General features: G+C 39.8%; 1 protein-coding gene across 1 annotated transcript in view; it reads left to right on the forward strand.

Annotated features, from left to right (window-relative positions):
* Positions 1–24,205, forward strand: part of LOC123361801 (ephrin type-A receptor 6) — a 394,507-nt gene that overhangs the window by 221,709 nt on the left and 148,593 nt on the right. The window contains exon 9 of the mRNA XM_045001949.1: positions 9,863–10,048. Coding sequence (XP_044857884.1) covers positions 9,863–10,048 — 186 coding nt within the window. The remainder of the gene's footprint in view (positions 1–9,862; positions 10,049–24,205) is intronic.

Genomic DNA, 24,205 nt, shown 5'->3' on the forward strand with positions numbered 1-24,205 from the left:
CTTGGGACCGGCACTTGAATCATGAAATGGGCACGGTTGTTTCCTTGCATATGGCACCCATGCTCGCTCACCTGGGCAACCACAATCTAGCCCTAGGTACCAGAGAAATAATTCTTATTGGCTCTTGTTAGGCTGACTCCATGCACCATATTAAGACCAGAAAGGATTTTATTTGCATGAAAATTGATATTCTCAAGATATTTTCACACCCAGTTTAGTTACAATAAATAAGGTTGACTTTGCTAAAGAGCTTGCTAAGTCATTCCACTCATCCCTTCGCAGGCAACAACAGCTGCTGCTCAGATGATAAATATGAATCCTTCTCTTCAAAACTGTGTAACTAGGGCAGATACGTAGATGATACAATTTCAGCCAGATCAATTATACTGCAGAAAGCTATACAGCCAATACACCAAAATTTCCATTTGCTTTATCTGGCATTTGTCTGTAGTTACTTGTATAGGGTGGAAACTAAAACATTCAAAATAATAAAATTAATTCATGCCTTATGGATAACAACTCCTGATGTTTAAGTATTTTTAAATTAATTAAGTACTTATGAAAGATGTCAGATGACACACTATCCACAGAACTTATAAAGCATGGGAAACAACACTAGATGCTACTCTCCTCTGACAAATGTTTTTACATCATTCTGGATGTATCACCTCTACAGGTGAGAGGAGATTTCAGTTTCCATGGCCATTCAGTTCTTGGCCTCTTTGACAAGAGACCAATTTTTTAGACTCTTATCTAGGTAAGGGAGAATATTAAATGACTGTAAAAACCAAAGGAAAAAATATTCTCCAACAGGAATAGAATCATGCTTTTCCTAGATCTAAGTCTGATTGCTCAAGTTTGAAGACTTTAGCTAAACAAGAGAAATGTTGACCCTGAAGCAGTGATTTATGTATGTGTGTAATAAATAGAAGCTAAGAGCCAGAAATCAGTGAAGTTGACATCTTTTCTTGCTCAGGGGAAAGCTGCTGATAACTAGAGAAAACTGCAGAGTTCACTAACTGTTCAGCTTTAATTATGTGCAAATGATTCTTGTTTTAGTGACGTAAAACTGACTTTCTCTATTGTACAGTTGGCAGAAAGAAGTTAATTGAGCAGTCCAGAAACTTGTTCTGTACAAACCATGAAGTTCTCTCTTTCAACTTGTCAAAGATGTTGTTTTGTTTAAAGTAAAATAGGCTTATCCAAATGCTTACCACTCTAGCAGCCAGTACAGGGTTACCATATTGGGTCAGTGCATAGGAACAAATACAGCTGCTACTGCTGAAACTATGAAATGCTACCACCAAATGCAGCAAAAACCCATTGAACTGGTGCTAATCATAAGGCATTTAAACGGAGATGTGGGAGACCAGATGGCAGATCAGAATATAATAGGAATACATGAGCTGGGTATGAGTAGGTGCCTTTCCCTAACATAGCACTCTCTATGAGAAGTTCAAAATTCAGCACTTTTCCTAACAACAAAAACAATAGGATAAAGATCAGCTCACTGGGAGGCACTGAGCCTAAGAGAAGCAGAATGTCTTCTGGAACGCTCCTGAATGCAGGGGGAGGATGTCCATTGCATCATTCCTTAGGCTGGTGCAGAGTGCTCCCCATTCTCTCTATCCAGTCTCTGCTGGCTGAGTGCAGAAGGAGCAGCATCATGGCTACACCCCCTTTCCATCTTCCATAGTGTGACTAGCATTGCTAATAGGGCTGGAAGGAAGTAGTCCTTTCACACAGAGGGGCGTAGGGGCTGTTTTCTGACTGGAACCTGCCTGGGCATGTAAGAAAAAGAGGAATGCACTGTGCACACTCCCCAGATTTTTCACCCTGTCTTATCAGGCCTTGCAGCCTCTTGACCCACCACTACATGTGCCTCTGGGTCTGAATCTCAATTACTCTAAGACCTCTTTACATTCCTCTGGCAGCATACACACACTTTAAGGTACTTTACACTGGCAGCGTGTTGTGAAGGAGCCTTAAGATGCTTGAGAATTCAGAACTTTAACTGTGTGTGGAGAGAAAATGGATGATATTACAAGCAGTGTCACTAGGAGGGAAGATAGACAGGGACTTTATAACACCTAGGACAGTGCAGAGAATTCAACATGAAAAAGAGTCACAATCAAGTCACCTGAAGGGACTACATAGCAGTGAGAAGATGGATCAAATTGGTGAGAGGTAGTAAAGAAATATACAAACACATCAGTGATCAGTGTGATGCTTGACTGAAAGCAACAAGTCGGAGACACATCAACTGTTTAATACAATGAGAGCTTTTAAAAGGTTTGAAGCCAAGAGTATGTAACATCAAATTAAACAGTAATAAAACTTGATCAGAGGCAGTGGGAAAAATAAAAGGAATGCAGTGCAAACCTGTGCTAGTAGCAAAGTAGAATAATTAATTTCACTCTCGAAATTATACCTATTGCTGGAATGTAACCATCAGTGTACAGTCATTTAGTTGGTGGTGATGCTGTAGAGAATAAATGTGAAATTTCCCAGGGTGACTCATTTTATCATTTTTTTTACTGGGAATTTTCCTTGCTTTAAACACCTCATCTCTCCATTCACCAATCTTCACCATCCAAGGGAGTGAGACTTTTAAATTTTCAGTAGTATGTTTAGACAGTACTGCTCTGATTACTACATTCATTCTTGTCATAAACCAAATCTCTTGAGCTAAACACATTGTCTTAAACAGCAGCTGCTTTACCTTTACTGTTATAATCTGCAAACAGTTATGAACATATCTGTGTCAAACTAAATACCCTATTTTGTTTTGCGAACACTGTTTTGACTGTAAACTGCACTGTACCTTCACTTTTTCCTTTTTACTCCCATATGGGATTCCAGAAGGTCTTAGCAGAAGATTAACACTGGAGAACACTCAAGAGGTTTTAACTCGGAGGGTCTTCCATTAAAATGGAAGCATACTAGGACAGTGAGCTGGGGGAGTCAGCTGAGAGAGGGGACTGAAAGGTTGGGTGGGAGAGCAGAACCAGAACAGGAGGCTATGCAGGAGGAGAATGCAGAGAGGAAGAATCCTGGAATCCCTGGAAGATCATTAAGACCCAAAGGACTCTTAGAAGGGGTGAAGAAACTGAGGCAAGGATTTGCATGCAGATTTTTCCCCCCGTAGATCTGTATATCCCTTATGTTTGTCCATGAGTAGAGTGTGATTGGTTTAGAAAGTCCTCTGGCAAAATCTCTGTGTTAGTTGCTTTAACACTCATTACTATTTCTCCCTTTGTGGTTTAATCTAGAGGGGCCACAGCTTCAGTAGAACTCTGGGCATACATAAGAGCTATTGTGGGGGGAGGCCTTTTGTTTCAAGGATTAGGCAGTTGGACTGTGGAACCTCATCTCTCAGATAGCGAGTCTAGACAGAGAATCTCCACCCCGAGAGCATGCCTGGATCCCCACAGACAGTGTTGAGACTGCCCAGACGCAGCAAGCCCAAGAGCATGTGGGATCCAAGGGTTGGTTCCAAACACTGCAGACTGGTGAGCATCCAGCAGGGGGAGCTCAGCTAGGATTATAACAGGTATTGATTTAACTACTACATTCATTCCTATGGTAAACAAAATCTCAAGCTAAAATCTCTTTCTTCAATAGTAGTTGCTTTGCCTTTGCTATTATAATTTGCTAAAAGTTATGAACTTACTGCAGGAATGTTTATCATGGAACTTTTTAAAGAAATCTAAGACTAAATGAATACAGAGCATGGGATACCAACCTAGTTTGTCCATAGAGTCTTTTTTCTTCAGGAGTGATCCTTTTGACTCCAGCAGAGTGATCATTAGGGCCATCTGAGGCTTTTATAATGATGCTTATTTCACAAACCCATATTTGCCACCACTGGTTCTTCCATCATTCTCTATCTGTTCTAATTGATTACTTGGCTTCATTTCCCCTGTATTAGAGATGGCTAGAAAATGGAAATCTCTTCTCATGAAAAATTTCACATTTAAAAAAAAAATGTTGTCCAAACCAGAGTCAAAACTGCAATATCTTTTGTAGGAAGGGATTTCAGGAAAAATTCCACTTCAGTTCTCCTGAAATGAAATGTTTTGGCTTTCTCAAGCAGAAACTGAAATTGATAAGAGTCTTTCAGGCTGGGGGGAAGGGATAGTTCAGTGGTTTGCACATTAGCCTGCTAAACCCAGGGTTGTGAGTTCAATCCTTAAGGGGGCCACTTAGGGATCTGGGGCAGAAAAAAAATTGGTCCTGCTAGTGAAGGCAGGGGGCTGGACTCAATGACCTTTCAAGGTTCCTTCCAGTTCTAGGAGATTGGTATATCTCCTATTATTATTACCTAGCTGGGGTGCTTAGTCTCACAAATCCCTTGCAGCTGTAGGAGCAGGAGACACAGAAATCTGGGGTGCTCAACCTCTCCAGCCCCTGAGCTTGTGTGAGTGCCCCAGTGCTCTGCCTCTCTAGCTGCTGGAGTTGAGGGGAGGCTGCACATCTGGGCTCTCTGCCTCTTCAGTCCCAGAAGTGGGAGACAGACAGGGAGGGTGAAAGCCCAGGAGGCAAGAAGTCAGGGTGCTCAGCCTCAGCAGCCCTCCTGGAAAGCTTTAGTCTGTTTCACTTTCTGCCTGAAATTGGCTGGTGCCTTCCAGACAGGCTGCCATGGAACCATCCTTTCAATTGTCCCAGCAAAGTTTTCAGCAAAACTGAAACTTTCGCACAGAAAATTTAAATTTTGTTAAAAGGGCATTTTTCATTGGGAAAAACTTTCTGATGACAAATTCCCACACAGCATCACCTTATATCGCATGCTAATACCTATGGTAGGCTTTCAGTAAAATCACCATATGGAATGGGGAGACTGGAAGCACCAATACTCAAAATTCAGTTGTTTGTTAGATATCAGATGGGGCATGACCATTAGGTTGCATGTACTTGACACTGAATCACTGAACCAAATCATGTTTATAGCAAGGACTGGCGAAACACATAATGGTTGGTACCAGAGCCCCAAACATTTTGTGTCTCCAGATACATTGATGCAAATCTCACACAGCAGATAGAAAATGTGTCTGCATATATCTGCATAGGGGTCTTTGAGTTTTGTACTTCTGAAGGGAAATTTCTAAAATTTTCAGAGGAAATCATTTTAAAAAATCCCAGTTGTGCAGATCTCTCGTGTGTGCATGAGTGTGTTTGGTGATGGTGGCGCTTTAACTGTTGGTTTACAATGGCTATTGCCAGAAATGAGGCAAACTTTCATATTACTGCTCCTGAGCAAATATTCATATCCTTATATGAATACAACAGATGACAATGTGGCTAATATGGTAATGCAGATTTCATACCTAACACTTGAAAGTGACTCAAGATTATAATTGTCAAGTTCTCTGAGAAATGACATGGGTATAGAGGTGGGCTAACTGAGAAGCTGAGAGGAACAACTGACTTAATCCTTGAGGCCATTTGAATTACTCTCAGTGAAGCTGGTCTGGAATTTTTGATGAAATGTCTTCCCCCTGAAAAAAGTTGATTTGTGAAAACCAAAAAATTGTTCAGAGAAAAAAATAGTTTTCATCAATTTCTTGACTTGAGAGAATGTTGCAGAAAAAAGGTGTCAAAATTGTTTAAACATCCCGTTTTGACATTTTCTAAATGAAAAATTTTGGTTTCTCAGTTGGACAAGACTTTTTGTTTAGGAATTAGTTTACTAATTATAGTGAAAAAAATAAAATAAATAACTAGAAAAAGGTTGGAACTGAAGTGAAGCTGAAATTTTTTTTCGTTTGTTGACTTGTGAAAATTTTCAAGATTTCAACTTTTCATCCTTATTCTGGATGAGAAGAATTTTCCAAATTGTGAATATTTTCCCATGATGGGAAAACAGTTTCCTGCCCTGCTCTAATATTGAGTGCAGGACCAATCGAAAGAAGAGAAGGTGGCCACTTTTGACTCCCAGATCCGTGGGACTTCTGGGAGGTTAGTTCAGCCCTTTGATACTTTAGAGCAGACTCAAGACTCCTCTAAGTTACCCTGGTTTATAACAACCCCTGGGGCCATTAAGCTGGCCAGGTACTGCTGGAGCACTGCAACCTCTGACCATGCCCTCTCTCTCCCTGGCACAATTTCCACCATGCCCCATATGCTGCATAAATTTAAGTGGGTTTAAGTTTCACTGCAAATAATTTACAAAGTTCCATTAGCTAAATATTATAGAAAGTGAAAGACTCAATTTAATTTTCCAAGTAACTTTATAAGATTAAAAATTTAGTAAAAAAAAGTCAAAATAACCATAAACTTACATCAATATGTAGTCTTGGGGCTGAACACGGAAAGGTGTTTTGTTTGTTTGTTTGTTTTCCTTTTAAGGCACTATGCCCTGGTGAATAAACACTGTTTCCATTTGAACCAGTCAATAAGCTCAATTCTCTGGTGTAATTCAACTCCTTTGAAGTCAAAGGAGTTACATGAGAGATGAATTTAGCTCAATATGCTTACACTACAAGACACATATACAGTATGTCTAAAACACAAAAACAACAAAAAAACCCGACTACAATATTTTTTGCAGGAAAAACCTTCCTGGGGCTCTCTCAGGTTAATAACTGCAGTGGTGCACAGTGGCAACTATTTTTAATCTAGTCTAAGCAGTCAGTTAAACTCTTTAAAGTACCCAAGCTATGTGGAATGCACAGTGAAACACAATTCTCTCTTTCCTTTTCAAGTGAAAACTTTATCTTCTCTTCTTGTTAATGGAAAAGATTAGTTTTGATTTAGTATTTGCATGACATTGTCTAGGGCAGCAGGCACTTGTTATGACAATGGAGACATTTAGTTTGCTTTATCTTTAGTAAACTAATGTATCATCAAATGAGAGATCCAACTGAAAAAATACTTTTTAAAAAAGCGAGGAACACACCTAAAACACAAACAGAAAAACAGATATGGAGATCCCAGTGTACTGTATGCATTGATAACATCAATCCTGAGACCACTTACTTAACTGAGTTATCTAGTGGGATCACAAGGAACAGAAAAGCCACCATTTCTTTATTTGACACTGGGTCCCTTCTGTAATACATAGAAATATAATTTCTGCTGTACATTTTACTATATACAGTTTTCTGTTATGTCTGAGAATCCAAATAGGATATAACTGTAGCTTTGGTATTCTGGAATTTACCAGAAGTAGTCAGGGAAGTCCCAGACAGTCACAGAATCCATGACCTCCCTGACAGAATCGTATCCTTACTGGTTAGAGAATGCTTAATCATGCAACCCTGACATTGTCATAGCATAGCATATAATGACGTGTAATATCTGTTTATTTTATTTATTGTATTGTGTCCAGCACTCAAAGGCTTTGACACAGGATGTCCCTCAAAATGTATATTTTATCATTTTAATTCAAATCTATCCTTTAATAGTGTTAGTTCCTTATCTCATGCCCCGAAGCATAAAAGTCATCCTTGTATAGAGGCCCAGATAACCCAGTGGAGATCATTCACATTATGGAAGTTACATGCTTTGTCTATAAAAGCAAAAGTGCAATTCTTCTATTACTTATAGATCAGTATTGATAGAAATTTAACTTGACTATATTTGCTTTGAAGAAGTGCTGGATGTACCACGTTTCCTGGACTCTGGTGAACATCATGAATTTCATTAGCATCACCCCCAACCATCCCATCCATTATTTCTCAATAGCTGTATGATAGTTCAGCTCTAGAGAATAGACTATTTCTGAAATAACTCTGTGCTCCTATTCCAGTTGGTCAGAGTAAACTCTTATGAATTAGCTTAACACAAAAACATATATATTTTTTCAAAATTGTTTTTTTTAACATAAAAGCAAAAAGCGTTAAGGCTGCCTAACCTATACAGGCATTCTATCTCTCTCTAAACTATACAGAGATAGAATAATAGAAATGTAGAGCTGGAATGGCTCCCAAGAGGTAATCTAGTCCAGCCCCCTACACTCAGGCAGGACCAAGTAAATCTAGACTATCCCTGACAGGTGTTTGTCAAACCTTCTCTTAAAAACACCCAATGCTGGGAATTCCACAACCTCCTTTGGAAGCCTATTCCAGAGCTTAATTACCCTCATAGTTAGATTTTTTTTCCTAATATAACCTAAATCCTCCCTGCAGATTAAGTCCATTACTTCTTGTCCTACCTCCAGTGGACACAGAGAACAAATGATCCCCATCCTCTTTATAATGGCTCTTAACATAGCTGAAGACTGTTATCAGGTCGCCCCTCTGTCTTCTTTTCTCAAAACTAAACATGCCCAGTTTTTATGACCTTTTCACATAGGTCAGGTTTTCTAAACCTTTTATCATTTTTGTTGCTCTCCTCTGGACTTTCTCCAGTTTCTCCACATCTTTCCTAAAGTGTGGTGCCCAGAATTGGACACAGTACTCCAGCTGAGGCCTCAGCAGTGCCAAGTAGAGCGAGACAATTGCCTCTCATGTCTGACCTATGACACTTCTGTTAATACATCGCAGAACTATATCAACCTTTTTTGCAACTGCATCAAATTGTTCACTCATATTTAATTTGTGATCCACTATAACCCCCAGATCCTTTTCAGCAATACGACCACCTAGTCAGTTATTCCCTATTTTGTAGTTTGCATTTGATATTTCTCTCCTAAGTGTAGTACTTTGCACTTTTCTTTATTGAATTTCATCTTGTTGATTTCAGACCAATTCTCTAATTTGTCAAGATCATTTTTTATTTTAATCCTATCCTTGAAAGTGCTTGCAACCCCTTCCAATTTGGTGTCATATCCAAATTTTATAAGCATACACCCCACTCTATTATCCAAGTTATTAAGGAAAATATTGAATTTTACTGGACTTGAGACTGACCCCATTAGATACACACTCCCAATTTGGCAGCAAACTATTAATAATTACCCTTTGAGTATAGTTTTTCAACCAGTTGTGAACCTACCTTACAATAATTTCATGTAGACCACATTTCCCTAGGGTGCTTATGAATTGAGAATGTCCTGTGGGACAGTATCAAAATCCTTACTAAAATGAAGATATATCACTTCTACTGGTTCTCCCCTACCCACTTGGCCTGTAACCCTGTCAAAGAAGAAATTCGGTTGGCTTGCCATGATTTGTTTTTGACAAATCCATTTCTTATAACCCTATTATCCTCTAGCTGCTTACAAATTGATTGTTTAATAATTTGTTCCTGTACCTTTCCAAGTATCAAAGTTAGGCTGACCAGTCTATAATTCCCTGGTTCCTCTTTTGTTCCCCTTTTTAAAGAAAGGTACTATGTTTGCCCTTCCCTAGTCCTCTGGGACCTCACCCATCCTCCATGAGTTCTCAAAGATAGTTGCTAATGGGTTGGAGATTGCTTCAGCTAATTCCTTAAGTAACCTAGGATGAATTTCATCAGGCCTTGCCAACTTGAATACATCTAACTTATCTAAATATTCTTAAACCTGTTCTTCTCCTATATTGACTTGCGTTCCTTGCCTTGTGTTGTTAATATTAATTGTGTTGAGTATCCTGGTCAGGTCACCATTAACCTTTTTAGTGAAGACTGAATCAAAATAGGCATTAAACACCTCAACCTTCTAGATGTCATCAGTTATTAGCTCTCCTTTCCCACTAAGTAGAAGACCTAATTTTCCTTTGTCTTTCTCTTGTTCTTAATGTATTTATAGAATCTATTCTTATTGTCTTTTATGTCCCTTGCTAGGTGTAACTCATTTTGTGCCTTAGCCTTTCTGACTTTGTCCTTACATTCATAGAGTCCTAAATTCTAAGGCCAAATGGAACTATTATGATCATCGAATGTGACCTCTAGAAAATGTAAATTGTCTGTTAACAAAAGTATTTGCTCTTGTTCGTTTAAGGTGAATTTGGAGAAGTATGCAGTGGACGTCTGAAGACCCCAGGAAAACGGGAGATTCCTGTTGCCATTAAAACTTTGAAAGGTGGCTATGTGGACAGACAGAGAAGAGATTTCCTGAGAGAGGCTAGTATCATGGGACAGTTTGACCATCCAAATATTATTCGCCTCGAAGGAGTTGTTACAAAAAGTAAGTTATTAATCTATTTTATTTCTTCCCTGTTGTGCCCCTGGTTTGGTATCAAAATTAAGGGCATCTTTCATGTTAAAAATAAATGGGATTGCATTCCACAATAATGACCCAAACCACCGGTGTATGGAAGTTACTATAAACTTTGGGGCCAGTATTTTAGAATAGTGTAGGATATGTGTATTTAATAAGGGATGCTACATCTCTATAAAAATCCACCTCATTCAAGTAATACCTTTAGAGGTTAATATGAAATAGGATTGCAGTGTTATCTACTGGAAAACTGAATACAAGAGAAGAATCTAGAATCCCAAGTATTGTGAACATGAAGGCAAATTACCTTGCAGAGATAGGAAAGTGGTAGCTATATTTTTTGTTTCCCACAGCCACCCACTTTCTATCATTCTATAGTGTTACACTGATATTAGTATCTGAATGAACTCATTTCCTATCTACAAGAAAGTAAAAGTTTAAACCCTTTGTTAAAAAAATGTTGTACATTTGCAAAGCCTTCAGGAAAATGTTATGAAGAAAAACAAAAACAGTTCATTTTTTAATTTAGAATAATCTATTAAACTTCTTCATCTTTATTCCTATTCACAAGAAGCAAAAAAACAAACAAACAAAAATAATAAAATAAAACCCTTATTGTTCCAGCAATACCCTGATCATCTTAATCCATATTTTTGTTAGGTTAAGAAACTTTCTAAAGAACTTAAAATGCACAGTGACTATTTAAGTCTGAGATGAAAGTCCTATTAACATTCATGAAATGTATTCATAGCAAACTTTTTGTAAAAACGAATTCCAAGCCTCAGGAGTCATGATATTCTCATGAAATCCTTGCTATATCCAACTCATGATGTTTGCTGATTTGCAATGCTTCCTTCTGTTTAGTTCTCTCTTAAAGTGGATTTAGACTTTATGAAAGGTAATGACTGATAGTATAAAGGAGTGAAGTCCTTTATGTCTTTATGTCCAACATCGGCAATGCAAACTTTTCTGTTATCACCCCTTCAAATTGTCTAACCTAGAGTTGGGAGACACTATGTACTAGAAGTAAGATGGCAGGCTGGTTTTCTGTGGTTAAGGCACTGAACTGGAACTGCCACAGACTCACTGTGTGACCTTGGGCAAGTCAATCTCTCTGTGCCGTGGCTCCAAATCTGTACAATGTGGATAATAATGCGTCCCTTCCTCGCAATGGCATTGCTGTGATAAATTCATTAATGTTTATGAGGTGCTCAGATACTACAGGGATGAGGACCATATGCCGTAAGCTTCCAGGTCAGTATAGTTTGATCCTCATTATTGTTCAATCATTGATCACTCTGCTGAAACTAGCAAAGTTGCCAATTCATGCCAGGTAAGATACCATTGACGGGGAAAAGCATGGTTGTGTGAGATATGGAAATCTATAGGATCTTAATTGAAAGCAGCTGCTTGTTTTGTGTACACTGGTGGATAGCCATCCGACAGCAATAATCACTTTCAATCTTTACCAACCTGGGCTGTTTATGAATGAATGTTATAGAAATGACTTGACTCCGTATCCCATCTCATTAGCTGATTCAACAGTGTAACTTAATTCTGAAAGAAGCTAGGAATTGTGATTCACAGTAGTTGTTTACATTCAGTTTCATGTTGCATACCTAACAGAATAGAATATACTTTGTGTTTAATCTTTGCCACACTTCTAAATTATCTTATTTATAATGTGTTGCATCCATTCTAGTGAGAAGTGGGGCAGGAGTTAGAAACAATGAAATCAGTGCAAGTCTTTGTTCCTAGCACTGGACAGGTAAATTTGGGTCTTACATCACCTTAAATCAATATGATAATTAGCACTTGTTCTTTCCACTAAGGACTGCAGATACCTTACTATTGCTTTTAGAATATTTGCCTAAAGGTGATATAGGAGTATGTGCTCCTGTAGCTTATAGTTATAGTTACACAAAAATGTATTGCTGTCAGATTATAATAAAAATCTAGCATTTTGATCTTTAAAAAAAACAACTATGTAGGATGCAACAGGATTAATTCTAGCACTGTTTTATTGGTGCAGTTGGGACTATATTGACAACAAATTTCACTTTAAATGCTAGACTGTGCAATTTGCACATAGCATGAAGTAAGGAGCTGTGCAGAGCTGACCTACTCTGCCAGGAGGGGTTCCAAGTTCCCTGGTAAACAGAGGGAGCATGCACTCTGCTGCAGTCCTTCTGCTTCCCAGCATGTTGTGTTGGTGTAGCCATAGCTCCATCTCCCTCACTGCCTCCTTTGGGACACCATATGCCCCTGGTGGGTAGTGTGCATGTAGTCCCTGTGCTTTCTTGAGAGTGCAGAGTCTGCAATTCTGCCAACACAAGCCAAGAAGGAAGGGAGGTTTCTTACTCCCCCTGTGAGCCCCTAGAAAGGTCAGACAGAATTTGTCCCTAGATGCCTTGTTTGTTGATAAGATGATTACAAGGTACTTTGTCTTAAGAGGTAGACTGATAACAGCAGAAACTGTTTATCTGATATGCATCTCCATTGCACTAAGCTGTAGAGATACATCTGATAGAATAAGTTTGATTAATAGAGTTGTACCACTATGCTTAGCACATACTTTCCCTTCTAATAGCCCTCAGCTGTGTAGCTGTAGCCATTGCTGGTATATATTGCATCAGTTTGCAAAGCAGTACTCTCCTTAACTAAGTCATTGGCTATTGAACTACAAAAGAGAAAGTAATTGATTGCAATAAACAGAAGAGCGCTACCAAACAAGTAATTATTGACCGGGGAACAGCAAATGCTTCCATGCATTACACAAATGATAGATCTTACGTTGCATTACCAAGTAAGCAGAAGTTAGCATTTAAGTAATAGTATTCCCCAAAGTTGCCCTGTGTGTGGCCTGTCAAAGAAAAGAATGCTATAATAGCCCTTTCGCAAATGAATAATTCTGCATTTAAAGGATTTATTCAGCAGATTTGTAATTTCCTTTTCTGACTGTTGTCTTTCTTACATGTGCCAGTCATGCCCCCGTCCCGATGGCAGGGAGAGCTGGGTATAACTCCTGCATCAGCTCTGTGTCACCAGAGGATCCACTTACAGTGTGATGGTCCTCCCATGGCTCATTTTGTTGGCTGTAGGAACACTTTCTGCCAGCAGTGCAGACCAAAGCAGGCATGCCGCAGCACAGAATCTGGGCCCAGCATTTCATTTACATCACTACCCAAAGGGCCAGACACAAAAAGGAGCCGTTGCTTACACTGGATTTGTTTTAGAAACACTATTGATTTATGTGGGTTGCAATAAAAAGGCCATTTGTTGTCTACAGAGCCACTCAGATATGCTTGTCTAGAGCAGTGGAGAAAATCCATGTTTGCCTTTCAGGTCAATCTGCTGTAGAGATGATGTTAGGTCTGCCTTTGGGAGCCCTGGTCATGAGCCAGTTTTTGTTTTTCACTCTGAGCATACTCAGCTGAGTTTGTGTTTCTTTAGCCACACTGACAGCCTTTCATAAATGGGTGTTGGAGAGGTGAGGAAGCTGCTTGCTTCATAGTACTCAGATGTCACTGTGACCGGGGTCCGAGGGGGGCCACACTGAGGTTGCTTAATTAGGGCAAACTGCAAAGAATGGGGCAGACAATCCCCAAAGCTGTTATTCCAGCTAAGTTATTCCAATACTTAGTTCCACCAAGCTAGCCAAAAACAGCTTCTATAATATCTTACTGGTTATACAGAAGCCAAACACAGTTCCCTTAAAAGCAACCCAGCCTTTGGGCTCCTCCCAGACAGCCAAGTCATAGAATCATAGACTTTAAGGTCAGAAGGGACCATTATGATCTTCTAGTCTGACCTCCTGCACAACGCAGGCTACAGAATCTCACCCACCCACTCACTCCTGTATCAAACCTGTGTCTGAGCCACTGAAGTCCTCAAGTCATGGTTTAAAAAGACTTCAAGGTGCAGAGAATCTTCCAGAAAGTGACCCATGCCCCATGCTGCAGAGGAAGGTGAAAAAACCCCAGGGCTTCTGCCAATCTGCCCTGGAGGAAAATTCCTTCCCGACCCCAAGTATGGCGATCAGCTAAACCCTGAGCATGTGGGCAAGATTCACCAGCCAGCACACCCAGAAAAAAATTCTCTGTAGTAACTCAGATCCCACCCCATCTAACATCCCATCACATTGGGCATATTTACCGCTAGTAGTCAAAGATGAATTAATTGCCAAAATTAGGCTATCCCATCATACCATCCCCTCCATAAATTTATCAAACTTAGCCTTGAAGCCAGATATGTCTTTTGCCCCCACTACTCCACTTGGAAGACTGTTCCAGAACTTCACTCCTCTGATGGTTAGAAACCTTCATCTAATTTCAGGGCTAAACTTCCTGATAGCCAGTTTATATCCATTTGTTCTTGTGTCCACATTGGTACTGAGCTTAAATAATTCCTCTCCCTCCCTGGAATTTATTCCTCTGATATATTTATAGAGAGCAATCATATCTCCTCTCAGCCTTCTTTTGGTTAGGCTAAACAAGCCAAGCTCTTTGAGTATCCTTTCATATGACAGGTTTTCCATTCCTCGGATCATCCTAGTAGCCCTTCTCTGAACCTGTTCCAGTTTGAATTCATCCTTCTTAAACATGGGAGACCAGAACTGCACACAGTATTCCAGATGAGGTCTCACCAGTGCCTTGTATAACAGTACTAACACTTCCTTATCTCTACTGGAAGTACCTCGCCTGATGCATCCCAAGACCACATTAGCCATTTTCACGGCCATATCATATTGGCGGCTCATAGTCATCCTGTGATCAACCAATACTCCGAGGTCCTTCTCCTCCTCTGTTACTTCCAACTGATGCCTCCCCAGCTTATAACAATAGTTCTTGTTATTAATCCCTAAATGCATGACCATTCACTATTAAATTTCATCCTATTACTATTACCCTAGTTTACAAGGTCATCCAGATAAGGTCAGCCCTCCTTATAGCACCACTGCCTGAGCCATCTGTTGATTGCCATAATCTTGTCACATCTTTGTTGCCCTTCTCTAGGAACAGGCAGAATTCCACTGAAGATCACCTGAGCCTCGATTTCCTTAAGTGTCTTCCCCAGCCTGGCAGAGTCTCCCTTGATACGTTCCAGCGAGAATCTAGCCGTATCATTCGTTCCCACATAAAGGACAATCAGCAGATTCTTTCCTGCTCCCTTTAGGATCCTCTTCAGCTTCAGGTCCACATCCAGTATGTTAGCACCTGGCAGACAGCACACCCTTCTGTTCTCCGGATCAGCTATAGTTACAGGCCTGTCTATTCTTCTCAGTAAGGAGTCCCCAATCACCTCGACCTGCCTTTTCCTGGTTACGGTGCAATTCTCCGGTCTATTCCCTGTTCCCTCTGGCTGCAAGTCCTCTTGATTCCTATTCACCCTCGCAATCCTCTGCAACCCATCCCGTATCCTCCTGGGGCTCATGTTTGGTGTCATCTCCATTGACTCTTCCCCTCTCCTTATAAGGCTAGCTGCTCTTCTCTTCTTCCTTGCCCTCTCACCTTCAGCGACCACTTGCTGTGCCCCTTCTTCATTTTCCAACTCCGCAAACCTGTTTCTGAGCAATATTGTTCCTTCACTAGCCCATCTTTTCCTCTGCCTGGTTCTCTTAGTCACATGCTTCCACCGTCCACTTTCCTAACCCAGCAGTCTCCCCTCAGAGTTCTTTGGTCTTGTTTCCATCTGCAAGTCTGAACTTTTCCCTTTGGCCTCATCATGTCTTTGCTCCGTCTACCGCTCAAACCCCCTTCTAAACTCGAGTCAAATATGAAAGTTCTACCAATTCCAAAGGATCGGACACATTACCTCCCAGGTTAATGAATATTTCAGATCTTTACCCAAATACACACTACAGCCAATTCTTATTAACTCAACTAAAATTTATTTAAAAAGAAAAGAGAGTGTATTGGTTAAAAGATCATTATACATACAGACATGAGTACAGCTCTGAGATCAGTTTCATAATAGAGATGATGAGCATTGGAATTGCAAAGAGTTCTAAAAATTAGTCCATAGATTCAGTCCAATGTTTCATACCCAGGGTGACCCAGATGGGACTGGAGATCTCAGTCTTAGAACTCAAACTTCACCTGAATAAAACTCAAGCAGATCTGAGATAAAAAGGATCAGGACCCAAGGGTCCTTTTTATAGTGTCAGGCCTTCTCTTGACAGCAGGGAGTCCTCAAGTGAACAATAGGCTTTTGAAGTAACCTTCTGTTTCCTAAACGTCAGTAATTAGCTACATGGATTAACATAAGTTAATTATCCATTAAGCAATTTATCACAGACTTTCAGGAGACTTAGACAATGACATTACTTCACCCAAATTTCATCTAAATGTTAATATATCTTTTTGATCCCTGTATTAACAGAATATAGCCCTAGACAGGAACCATTTGGTTACATTGTTAAACTCTAACAAGATATAGGTAAACATAGACTACTACAATCACTATCTCCTCCAGTTCTTTAACACTACAAGTTTACATTTCAAAGTTCAAGTCCATCTAACATTTCTTTGCTAGCTACTTGTAAGGAATATCCCTAATTACCATTTACATACTTTCCTAATATGTCTTCAAAGGTAGAATTTGGGTCATTTATCCTGCTAGTTGCTTAATCCTCTGTCATAGTTGCCAAAGCCAGTTGTCACAGTTGAGGGAAACTGTACCTGTATTTCCCCCAGTGGTCCACTAAGGGCACCCACACTCAAGCTTCCCAGTGTTGCCTTTTTTGGGTGAAGATTCATGTCTCTCTCCCTTCTGACCAGGGATTCCCAGGCTCTGCAGTTTCCTACCTTTGTTGTATTATTCCCAGTAGATATGTTGCCCAAGCACACCCAGTTGCTTTCTGTACAGAGACAGTTAACAGTGTGGCTGACCATGGTTATAGATACCACACAGCTCTTTTTATGCAATCCTATTTCATTATTGGGGTAAAAGCACTCCAGAGAAATCATATTAAAACAATAAAAGAACCCACATGCATGCTAATAAGCTTACCAGAGAACCCCCCAATCCTTCCATGGGCTATGGCAGAAGCAGTCCTACGACACCACATGCACAGGGTTTTCTTTGTAGTCACAAGGTTATCACAGCTTCAGATGAAAACAGGCACTCAGTCTTATGGAGCCTCAGCAGGCCCAGTCCTTCCAACCCTAATCTAAAGATTGGGGGTCTCCTTGGACAGGGTTTCTGTCTGCTTGCTGGATCAGTAAGAAGGCTCTGAGACAGTTTAAAACCAGACTATTTATCCAAAAATCCTTTTGTTGCCTGTTGGTCCTTGGGGAATCCAGTTTGAACTACTATATGTATATCTCTCCAGGGGAGTGGTTTCAAAGGGCTGATAACAGAGGAAGTACTTTAGTACCCCATCCTATTAGCTGTACATACAATGCCACAATAATACATCCATAATTGTATTTTTACTACAGTGGACCCATTTGTCCAGGATATTACAGGATATTGTCTGTCTGTCATGCCAGGGTATAAGCTCCATGGGAACAGGACCCATTTGACATCTAAATCATGTTGTATTCTATATTACATAAACCCAGTGAAAATCCCCCTCCAAGGCAAGTTCTGTGACCTAAACTATGAAGGTTAGTCGCCCCCCTCCCCAGTGCTCTAACTATTCTAATTCATTTTATAGCCGTGGCCTCCTATTTGAAAACAACAGCTTTTGCATATTTCAGAATTTGAAAATGTCACTCCGATTATTTGAATCTTTTTGAAGAACTCATGCCCTTTATATAACATGATATGTAGTGTTACTCACCAGAAAGGTTCAAAATTATCCATCTAGCAGGGGAGGATGGAAGAAGGTGACAGCCATATTCTTGGTTCTGTTTCAGCCCATGTTCCTGTAATGATAGGTGTAAGTTTGGTATGACACTGGACACTTGTTTATCTTTTTCTGAGTGTTGTGCTCAAGTGACTTTCAAATCTTGAATGCCATAGTGATTGTGAAAGCCATAAGTCAGCAATATGACAAATCAAATTCAAACCTTTAATCACAGAGCTCCCTGTCAAACTAATGTATATTGCAGAAGAGGGCAAACTTACTGACCCTCCGAGTCACATACGACAATCCTCAGAAGTTCCAGAGCCAGGGCACACCTGCCGGGGCCCAGGGCTTCATCTCCATGGGAGGCACCTGACGGGCTCCTGCTGAAGCCCCAAAACCTGGCAGGAGTGACCCGTGGGGCAGAAGCCCCGAGACCTCCCCTCCCTGCTGCAAGGCAGATATCCAGACACCACCACCCCCCACTAACTGGTAAGTGAGAATGGAGGGAAGGCATGCGGGGGCTCCGCAAGCCATAGTTCAACGGTAAAAGAGCTGCATGTGGCTCATGAGCCACAGTTTGGCCACCCCTGGCATATTGCCTTGTCTCTAAGAAAAGAGTCCAGAGGACAGCAACATCTTGCACTGTTCATGATGAGGGCAAAGTAGCAGCATGATCCTAATTCATTGCAATTTGCACTGTGTAACTTTCCATTGCAGATCTCTTCTTCACTCATTACAAATGTCAGCAAGGGATATCAATGAATCTTCCTCCTACCTCACCTTCCCTACCCCCTCAGGGAGGATGTTATGTTTTAAGTCTTTGAGCCCTCTGGATAATGCATCAAACATTGCTCTTTTCTCCATCCTATTAAAAGGTGGAGACTATTAAAGTGAGTTCAGAATTCACTTTGGAAGGTTACATATTTTACAGTACAATATATTTATTATATGCTGTGTTGTATGCTTGTCTATTATGCAAAAGGATGAGGTAATTTTGAGTTTGTGACACTTTAATGTCAACCACATATCATGAGATTTTACTTTCAGCCAATATAATTTTACTGTATAAAAAAAATATTGAAAATTAAACGTTAAACAGTGACTTTACAAACTTGGATGCAACATATTAGTTTACATAATGTCTTTAGCACTGTGTACCAAGGAAAAATGTGAACTGTATTACTATCTAGTAATTGTTTTCTAAAATGTAAAATTTTGAAAGTCAACAGAAAACATCTGACTTTAATAAATGCCAGAGCATATACTTCAAATGTACTGTATTTCCATAAAAGCAGCAAAGAGTCCTGTGGCACTTTATAGACTAACAGACGTATTGAAGAATGAGCTTTCGTGGGTGAATACCCACTTCGTTGGATGCATGTCCACGAAAGATCATGCTCCAATACGTCTGTTACTCTATAAGGTGCCACAGGACTCTTTGCTGCTTTTACAGATCCAGACTAACACGGCTACCCCTCTGTATTTCCATAAAGGTTTATAACTGATTAATTATATAGTTGCTGCCATTTTTGTATTTAGCTATATAGCAGTGTGGTCAGTTTCTTCCCCTTGGATCAGAGTATGTAAGTCAAAAGTGTATCAGTCGTTGACATCTACAATATTAATAAATAATTTGAAAACCAAACAAAAGTGTATCTGCAACCATAACAAAACTTTTTAGTTTATCCCCATAACGCAACACTGCTAAGAAATACCTGTGAAGTGGAAGACCATGCTGAGTTCTGACATGAAAAGGAGCACCCACAAAAAAGTACTTTTAAAGCAATAATAAATAATGTTGTAACTTTAGCAATGTAGCAACTTTGCATGGAGAAGCAGTTTGGAATAGATTAGTGAAAAGGGAAACAAAAGCCATAGTATTTGGTTAAAACCTACTATGGGCCATATTACAATCATGATATATCTCACTCTCAGCAAGTTACTGTGGCATCATTGGAATTTCCCATTCTAAGTATAGCTAGTATACTATGTAGCAAATATTGTGGTGAAAGTAACTGGTGTGTTGTGGTAAATTTTTGAGTTTTTAATGACACATACTGTATTAATGAATGTGTCTAATGAAGCATATTGGAACTATATGCAAAACTTCATGGGACAAATTCATCCCTGGTGTAAATGGTATGACTCCTTTTGATGGAGCGCCCACCTCACACTGGCTTGGAAGGGGTTAAGGTGGCCAGGTAGACCAATTATCTCCCCTGAGTGCACCTGGAGGAGGAGCCTGGGAGCTGGCCACTAACTAGGAGTAGGCTCAGCTGTGCCAGTACAGGCAGGGGCCCAGCATACAGCCAAGTAGCTGGCTACAGGTGGGGGCTGCAGGAAGGCAGGCTGCAGCCACTTCCTGAGTAAAGGAGTTGGCAAACCCAGAGAGGGGAGAAGCCAGTAAAGTAGGGAAAAGCCCAGGGGAAACAGCAATGAGCACTTAGGAGATATAGGCCTTGGCTGCATGTTATAGGGTCTCTGGGCTGGAACCCAGTGTAGTGGGCAGATCTGGGTTAGGGTTAAGGTTTGGGTTCCCCTACCAGCCATTGGGTAATAGTACAAGATGTTGGAGATGCCACCCTGACAACAGGATCTGGAAGGCCTTTCAAATCCCTGGAAGGGGAGGAGCTATGAGAGGAAACTGCAAATCTGGGAGTGAGTGGGGTGGCAGAAGGAGACAAGATGTGGGAAGATACCACGGGAGGGAGAGTGCAGGCTGGTGGAGCTAATTCCCAGGATGACCAGCAGGAGGCACTGCAAGCAGTGAGTGAACCCCATGCCACTCCTGTACAGCCAATGGAGTTACACCTGTTTATAAAAGGATTGAATTTGGCTCACTGTCTTTATTTTTCTTTGAATATTGTTTAAAAGTTAAATACCATTGCACATTACTGTAAGTTTAAATGGTGCCGTGGTGAACTGGAAAAAACAAAAAAACAATGAAAGATCAGCCGTATATTTTCACTGGATGTGTTTTATTAAAAAGGGATCCAAAATGAAGATTTGGAAATTAGAGCTATGGACCATGTCTGACATAAACAAGACAAAAGTAAGCTATTTTATCCACAACACTTTTTGTAAAATAGGTTACCCTTAATGGACTCATATCCAGAGTACCTACTTAATGTAGATAATGCTGAGTTATTAGTATTAGACAAAAAAATGTAGGGCTTACCAAATATATGCACAGTACCCTGCATATAATTTGTGGAAGGTTTGTTCTGCCAAGACCTACAATACCCAGTAAATTGATTTTCCTAAATGACAAGTACTTAAAAGGAATTAGCTCTTAAACCCCTAGAAAATTATTCTTTTCATTTGACAGAACTTTTTGGCAAGAACCAAAAGGCCTTTATGGTTTCGAACAGTTCCACTTTTTGTGTTCTACTTCTCTGTAATGTAGCTAGGAAGCAATACAGTATAACTGTCAGCTTTGCTGTATGTTTCTTAGGCTGATAAGCAATGAAAAAAAGTATATTGTCAAGTGGTCAAATAACTAACATCTTGTTAGTAGTAGCTTAATCTGACCATGATACCATGTCTGCCTTGACTAAACCTTGATCATTTTTTTTCAAAAGCTGCTTCTGTAAAGAAAGTAGGTGGCAACTGGATTTCACACACTCTGCAGGATCTTTTTTCAAAGCTGGCTGTATTTAATCACATAGGGCCTGTTTTCCAAAGGTACTTGTTGTCTAAAGATACAGATAGGTGCCTAGCCTCTGTTGAAAATCCCACTAGGCACCTATCTACATCTTTAGTCACCTAAATACTTTTTTAAATCAGTCCTTTTGTTATCCACAAGGTTTATTGTTGTTGTTTTTTGTTTTTGGGGTTTTTTTAAGAAAAGGCTTGATATGACAATCAATTTGCATAATTAACATCATTACCAGCTGCAAGCAATTGCATTTCAGGATAGGTTTCATTCTCTTGACTATATTATGTAATTCCCTGTTTTAAAATCCCCATTAGGAGTGAGAGAGAAGACTGAACTTTAAATTGAACAAATTAGTTGTAATGGGTAGATGGGGTTTCTTGTGAATACAGTCCAGAGAACTAATGACTAAAAGGGACACAGGTTCAGTTGCACTGATGAGGTTTATTTCTTATTTACATTGCTGATTTTGTGCTTGTATAATAGAACTATTATAGTTTTGCCCTAGTCGTGGTGATAACATTAGTGATTATTTTGCAAATTAGCAAATGAGTAAAAAATAAAACAATTTAAAAAGAAATTAAGGGCACTGATTCATAAACTGTATTTTATTCATTTATTTTATTAAATATATATTAATTTGTTATAACTTTCTTCATTACCTCAGAGTGCCCTAGTAAATTAACTGTACTCTCATTTGTAAAATGAATAGTCTTAAATCCAGTTGCATCTCTCTTGCTGATAAGTCTTTGAGAAGAGGAGACCATTGGATTTAATGGTAAAACTTCTTGGGTGTGAGGTTTCCCAAAATGATGATTAGGGAGATTCTACTGTGTGTTTAAGCTTGAGTCTAGAAGCGTTTGATCATATCTGAGGGATTATTTTGTACACTTTTAACCTAAATTTTAAAAATACAGCCATTTTCTCTGTACATTCAGTAAAAGCTTTGTCCCTTTGTTTCATTTCACTATAAATGCTTAACTTTAGTCCTACTTTCAATATTAAGTCATCCTGTGATAGTGCTGATAGTTGTGCTGTGGTGGCATCAAGGAGGTGTAACTTGACCAAGTGAAAATGCATTTTTGTCACCTACTAATGAAACCTGCAGCTCTTAGGATTAGCTTTATTTATTATCAAAATAGACAAATTAATAGTGAGGGAATAACAAGCTAGAGACAAAGCTGGTCTTACAATGTGCAGATGTCCTGTTTATTTCAACCCCCTCTGCACAATACATACACAGCTCGGTTGTGTCTTTGCAGGGCTGTTGTATTTTGGAGGTAGATACGCAAGTGCACCACTTCAACATCAGTGCCTAGAGGCACTTGTGCAGTGCTCAGGTAGAATGCTTTTATGGGCACTAGCAGCAGCCCTTACTGGGAGGTGAGGCACAAGCTCACCCTATCTCCCTTCAGACCACCTCAGCCAATGCATTGGGTGAGAAAGTGAGACTGCAGAAGCCGGACTTTCACGCTGCTCAGACACATCCTCTTTGCACTGAAAAGTACTGCGGGTGGAACTATGACTTTCATGCACTTTTGTGGTCAAAGAGCCTGATTTTCCTCTCACACGGCTGTAAATAAGGAGTAACTCCACTGAAGTAAATGGAATCACCAGTGTGTCCTCTCTTATTGGTTTTAATCAAGCCCAAGCAGTGCAAGCTTTGGGTGTCTGGCTGCCCCTTTTGTAGGTGCACAAGGAAAGGATGTACTTTCTATCCCCACTCTCTGCCACCCAGTTGCATAGGGGCAACTTGTATCTGGCCATCAGTGTATCAAGGATGGATCCATAATATGATTTATTGAGTATAATATTGGGTATATAAAGTAAAAATTGGTGTGTGATGGGTGAGGGTATTGGAAAATTAAATGAGCACCTTAAAGTGAGGCTTTGAGGTCTGGCTTGTAAAGAGTGGACAGAGTAAGCAGGGACTCTAGAAAGAATACTAATACAAAAGCCCAACTGTAAAATAATTGATTGATTCCTTAAAGTATTGGTGGCAGAATTTAGTATGTGTTGATTTTAGGAATGTTAGTGAGGCAGTGTGGAAGTCAGCTGAATTGGCACGGGCAGTAATAGTTTAAAAAAAATTAGAATAAAAAAGGACTTTCAGGTTCCTTGCTGCCAACTGAGGTTAATTTGGTTAAAGTTGGCCTTAGTATAAAAACACGGCTGGGTGGTTTTCTATCACAGGAGAGTAAAGTAATTTCAGTTTTAGCCATGTTCATGTGAAGAAGTTCTAGTACATCCAGCTCACATCTGCCAGACTTTTAATAATAAGAGCAAGTATATCATCTGAAGCTAGGAAATGGAAGATAATACTGTAACTAATCAGCATAGGGATAATGGTCATGAATTGAAAAACTCAACCGTTCACCAAGAGGAAAAGTGGTACAAAGAAAATAGTGAAGGGCCTAGGACCCAGCCCTGGGAAAAATTTAGTATTAAATCCTACAAATTAAACAAACTAGTTACTGAATGCCTGCGAAGATGGAGAAGACAGATAAAAAACTATCCAGAATCTGAAAAACAAGCCACAGATAATGACAAGTGAGGTCTTAGTCTAGAAAAAAAAAATTAAGCAGCTCTGGATTTCTTGTCTCCATGATCCGCAGATTACAAATAAAAGGTGTTATTTTAACCTATCAACGCTGCAAATGCAGTCAAGGTCGCT

Source organism: Mauremys mutica, chromosome 1 (genome assembly GCF_020497125.1).
Source record: "Mauremys mutica isolate MM-2020 ecotype Southern chromosome 1, ASM2049712v1, whole genome shotgun sequence".
NCBI lineage: Eukaryota > Metazoa > Chordata > Testudines > Geoemydidae > Mauremys > Mauremys mutica.